General features: G+C 33.3%; 1 protein-coding gene across 1 annotated transcript; it reads left to right on the top strand.

Annotated features, from left to right (window-relative positions):
- Nucleotides 1-950: 950 nt before the first annotated feature.
- On the top strand, nt 951-2,806 carry LOC112092254 (cannabidiolic acid synthase-like). The gene has a single exon (XM_024167910.1). It carries the CDS (start codon nt 960-962, stop codon nt 2,661-2,663), a length of 1,704 nt encoding a protein of 567 aa, XP_024023678.1. The 5' UTR covers nt 951-959; the 3' UTR covers nt 2,664-2,806.
- The last annotated feature ends 3,297 nt before the right edge of the window (nt 2,807-6,103 follow it).

Consider the following 6,103-nt stretch of genomic DNA (forward strand, 5'->3'; position numbering starts at 1 on the left):
TATTGAGAACTTTTGTAAGAATTTTTGAGTATAGAGGATTTTAGTTAACATTTTGAGATCTCTATTATTTGATAATTTTACGGACTACTTGTTGTGTTGTATTTTATACTTTTTTAAATATTAGTGCTAATTGTAATTCATTTAAAATATATATATTTTTTAATTCACAACATTCTCATGTACAACCAAACACAGTAATGTAATATTTTTAAGAATTTGAGAAATATTCATGTATGGAACTAAACACAATAATGTATTATTCTTAAGAATTATATTACCCTTAATCACTTTTCTGGGAATATGATTCTTACTGATTTCTGCGTACCAAACGTCGCCAAAATGCCTATCTTTGAGTCCTTGAGTCCTCCTATTTACCCACAAAGTCCCTCCTCTACAATCCCCCTCACAAGCTACCCCCATTTTTCATTCTCCCGTCCATTCCAGTAGAGAGAGGAGAGAGAGAGATCCAGTGGGGGGATTGGGGCCTTTTTTTTTTTTTTTTTAAAGAAAAAAATTTTGTGAATACTAGTGCCTTTCTGCTATTTGTTAATTCATTTATAATTTCTTTTTTTTTTTTTAAATAGACGCGTAAAAATTTCATTTCACATTTGAAATTTCTATTATGATGCTTATGTGTGCGTTTGATTATGATTCTTTTGTCATATTATGCATGTGAAATGTAAATGACAGCTGTTGGATTTAATAGTCCATTCATACGCGTATACTTTTATTGACTTTGAATCTAATCAAATAAATTTTTTTTTTTTTTTCTGTATGAAAAAGTTGATTCAGCACTCAATCCTCATGTTTATCAAGTCCATTATAAAAGTGAAAAAAGAAAAAAATAGTTTGTCGCGTGCGGCCAAGAAAATGTCAGATATCATAATGAAATCAATTCACTTTTTTTTTTAATAGCCTATGGAATCATCCTTTACTATAAATTAAGGTGCCAGTTTAACATGTCCTTCCCACTCTCATTGTCAAGAAAAACCATTCTCATTTCAAGAAGAAAAAAAATGCAGTACTTTTCCTTCCCTTCATCGTTACCCAAAATCACCATCTTTCTCTTTTCATTTGTATTCGCAGCTTTAGCAAACGACACTCATGAAGCCTTTCTCGAGTGCCTGACCACTCGTATACCATCCAACTCCACCTTCACTCCGCAATCCATCATCTACACTCCAAATAATCCGTCGTATTCAACTATATTGGATTCAACGACTCAAAACCCTCGTTTCCTTTCTTCTTCGACAAGAAATCCATTTGCGATCATCACACCACTTCACGCCTCCCACATACAAGCCGCTCTTTACTGTTCCCAGAAACATGGCGAGCAGATGAGAATCCGAAGCGGTGGCCATGATTACGAAGGCCTTTCTTACCAGTCCAGTGTCCCGTTTTTCATACTTGACTTGAGAAACTTGAGTTCTATTAGTATTGACGCGAAGAGCAAGTCTGCGTGGGTTCAGGCCGGAGCGACGATCGGTGAACTTTACTATGGGATAGCCAAAACGAGCCTGAATCTTAGCTTTCCCGGCGGCCTTGCTCACACTATCGGTGTTGGGGGACAGTTAGGCGGAGGCGGCTATGGCTATTCGACGAGAAAATATGGGCTCGCGTCCGATAACGTCATCGACGCACAGTTAATCGACGCTCGAGGAAGAATTCTCGATCGAAAAACCATGGGGGAAGATTTGTTTTGGGCCATCCGCGGTGGCGGAGCGGGAAGCTTTGGAATCGTTCTTGCCTGGAAAATCCGCCTTGTTGACACACCATCGACAGTGACTATATTTGAAGCCGTGAGGAGTTGGGAAAACAATACGACAAAGAAGTTTATCCGTCGATATCAGCGTCGCGCTTCCAAAGTCGATAAGGATCTAACCATCTTCGTCGGATTCCGAACTACGAGCTCTACAGATGAAGAAGGGAATGAGAAAATTTCAATACTAACTATCGTCACAGCCACATTCCACGGCAGCCAGGATAGGCTCCTTCCATTAGTGCAGAAGGAGTTTCCCGACTTGGGTTTGGTCAGTGAAGAGTGCACCGAAATGTCATGGGTTCGATCCATTATCCATTTCAATTTATTCGGGGATGGAGAACCCTTGGAGGTTCTACTCAATAGAACGCTCAATTTCGAAATGAAGGCTTTCAAATTGAAATCTGACTACGTGAAAAAGCCTATTCCAGACGACGTGTTAGAAAAATTGTTGAGTAAGTTGTATGATGAAGATACAGGAGAGGGTTACATCGAATTTTTTCCTTACGGAGGCAAAATGAGTAAGATTTCAGAATCTGAAATCCCGTTCCCACACCGATCTGGAAACCTCTACAACCTTCGGTACATGGTGTCATGGAAAGATGATGGAAATATCACAAGAACCAACATGCATTTTAGCTGGATAAGAAATGCTTACGATTATATGACTCCCTACGTGTCAAAAGATCCGAGAGGTGCATATCTCAACTTCAGAGACCTCGACATCGGAGTTAATGCCAATGAGAGTGACTACGATTACGTCGCAAAAGCAAGCGTTTGGGGTACTAAGTATTTTAGGAATAATTTTTACAGGTTAGTTGATATAAAGACAATAGTTGATCCAACCAATTTCTTTAAATACGAGCAAAGTATCCCACCTCTTCCTCTACATTCAGCAATTTGATTGGAGATGCTTGTTGCCTTGTATTATCTGTCGTCATTAGTTTTTTTGTATTTTCTCCCTTTGAAATAAGGTCGTTTAGCGACCAATATGTACGATGTTTTCAAATGCAAGTAAAAATCCTTTTCTATGCTTTGATTTCCTGACGATAATTGATTAAAAAAATGCTTCTACATGTGCAAGGTCATAATTGACCACTTCTGCTTATCTTTTTTTTTTAATTGTTTTTATTTTTTTTCAACGGCATCTCTTTTCTTTATTCTAGTTTTAAGTGTTTGTTGCACCGACCATGTGGTCATTAAATTATATTAGGATGATACTATCAAAGTATACTATTCGGTTCTAACAAGCGGTATCCATGATAAAAAAAAAATTAAAAACAAAAAACAAAAACAAACAAAACAAAAAATCTTATTATATATAATCGGGAATGGGTTTTTTAGTAGGGTTTTATCAGCGTATGGGTTTTTTTTTTTTTGGTCCTTCTTCTTTAGTGGGGTTTTATTAGCGTCCTTTTTTTTCAACTTTTTTCATTTTTTTTTTCTCTCTTCTTTCTTTATTTCTTTTTTGGTCTACTCTTCTTACATTCTTGTTTTTTTTGTCCTATCATACATTTTCTTTTTTATTTCTCTATAAATTAACTCTCATAAATTTACTTCTCTTTAATTTCCCGTTTAAATGATTTCTTCTCGTATATATCTTGTTTAGACTTTTTTAAATCATGTTCTCTAGATAAAATATTTCGCAAGTGAGGGTTTTCTTTATTTTCATTCCTTTTTCCACTTTCTCTCTCTCTCTTTTTGTTTCTCTTTTTTTTTTTTTCATTTTTATCCTTTTTACCTTATTATAAAATTTTCTTTTAAATGAGATCTTAATAAGTATGTTTTTTTATTTTTACTTGCATAATCTCACGTGCATATGCACGTACAACTAATATATATATATATATATATATATCTTCAAGATACCCAAACTCCTTTTTTTCCCATAAAATTATTCAACTAGTTTAGTTCAAAATCATTAAAAAATTAAACAGTATATTTTGATACTCTTTCTATAGATCTATAGATATATAGATATTGTACATACAATAAGCTGGAAGCAGTCAATTGACCTGCCATTTTTAATCTTTTCTCTCTCTTAGCGCTTCTGTTTTATCCTTATACTTTTCTTTCTTTGTGGTTACACATGTTGCTGACCGATCTATTCTTGCCTAAGAAAATATGTCATTACATTTTGCAATTGCATAAATATTTTCTTATTAGGGGCATGGCTATGGTATCGTATGGCCTTTTTGTACTCAAATTGTGACTATTAAACAGTAAAAACGGAAGCGAAACGGATCGAGAACTATCCTCCAGTCATCGTCTTTCTTTATACCGATGTGAATATATATGTTTATATATATATATATATACACACACACACACACATGTATATATAAGTGTGATTTGAGTTCTTCTAAACCTTTTTCTTTTTATAGATGGTGTAAAACTGAAGGGAAGAGAGAGATAGGCTTAGGGACCCAAACGTGATGGCTTTTATAAACGCTCTTAAATTCAATCCATTGACTTATGGGATTGTGGGCCGGTTTAAGAAGTTTCCCAAAATAAATTTCTGAATAGGAAACTAAATCTTAATTAATGAAATCGATATGAGCCACATTCCACGAATTGAAAACAAAACAATCCTACATTTTTGGTATTAACAACGTGGAACATGGGCCATCGGATAAGATTATTAAATAGCATATTTTGATACTCTACAAATCTAGAGTATCAAAATATGCTATTTAATCTTTATCCAATTTTCAATTAAATATGATATAGATTAATGGAAAATAGTAGAAAATACGCCAATATAAAAAGTTTAAGAAAGTATATAGGCTAATTTTTAGTTATAAAAATTAATATGCCATAATTTGTCATGTTATGGTTCATAACCAGATAAGTTATGGATAAACTTGTCAAGTTATGGTTCATAGTCAGACAAGCTATGGACAAAACCGTGAATTATGGACAATAACTTGTCAAGTTATGGTTCATAACCATACAAATTATGGACGAAAACAGTAATTTGACCTATTTATTAACTTATGTAAACTATTGACCTATTAATTTTAATTCATCTCAAGTCTTGACTCATTTTCCTCTTTCTCCCTAGATTTATAGATATTATGGGCCCGTTTAGTTTGTTGATTTGAGTTTTTAATTGGAGTTAAGATGTGATTTTATGTGAGAACTTTTTACTGTAGCTAAAAAATTAAATGTGACTGTTTTTTAGAGCTTTTTACTCTAAAAAAACTTAAATTTTAAATTCAAATCGGTGAAATGAACGAAGTCTATATACACAATATGAGTCACGATAAGCTGGCAACAGTCAATTGACCAGTCATTTCTATAACCTTTTCTCTCTTTTAGCGCTTTTGTTTTATGCTTTGAGAACTCCTTTTCTTTCTTTATGGTTACACATGTTGCTGACCGATCTATTCTTGCTTAAGAAAATGTGTCATTACATTTTGCAATTTGCTTAAATATTTTCTTTAGCAATATTTTTATTAGAGGCATGACTATGGTACCGTATTACCTTTCTCAATAAAATAATCTTGACAAATATCATTTAAAAGTATATGAGTTAGAATTTTTATTTTTTATTTTTAATTTATAATTTTTTTAATTAAATAATTATTTTTAATTATACTAGTAAAATAGTAATTTTTTTTTTTTTAATAAAATAATATTAACCACGTATGAAAGATGGGCCATCAGATAAAATCTGGTGGTGTTAAATGAAGAGGCCCACATAGTTAAAAATATAACGTTCTTGAGACAATTTTTTTCCCTTTTAAATTAGGCGTAATAGATATTTCTTAATTCTTCCCCAGAAAAAGTATCAACCTTTTGTTTTGCTTAACTTTTTATGCCTCTTTTGTTCCTTGAACGGCATCTTCCCCGTTTGATCTACCATTTTTTTCCTTGTACATGCTACGTTGTGTACAAGAATGTATTTTTTCCATACTAGTTAGTTAATGCGTTTCGCGCAGGATAAAATTCTATTAAAAAATTAACTTCATATAATTTAGGGCTGTCAATTCGTGTTTATGTATCGTGTTTGGGCCGGCACGATTACGGCACGATACGATTATAGTGAACACGAACACGATACAATTAATAAGTGTGTCAGAAACCCAAACACAAATACGAAACGCTAATAACATGGTTAACACGACACGACACACGAACACGATTACTAAACGTGCCGTGACGGGCCGATACGAAAAAAAAACATGTTTATGACCCAACTAACAAAAATAGTAGAATTTTATATTGTATTCAAAACTATATTAATTGACTACTTAATATCACTTATAGTTAAAATCATGCATAATTACCAACACACATTAAAATATTCAAATATCAAACACACAAACACACACACACACA

Source organism: Morus notabilis, unplaced genomic scaffold, assembly GCF_000414095.1.
Source record: "Morus notabilis unplaced genomic scaffold, ASM41409v2 Scaffold148, whole genome shotgun sequence".
NCBI lineage: Eukaryota > Viridiplantae > Streptophyta > Magnoliopsida > Rosales > Moraceae > Morus > Morus notabilis.

Coding starts and splice junctions, on each gene's coding strand:
- LOC112092254 (XM_024167910.1), top strand. CDS start 960: ATGTCCTTCCCACTCTCATTGTCAAGAAAAACCATTCTCATTTCAAGA.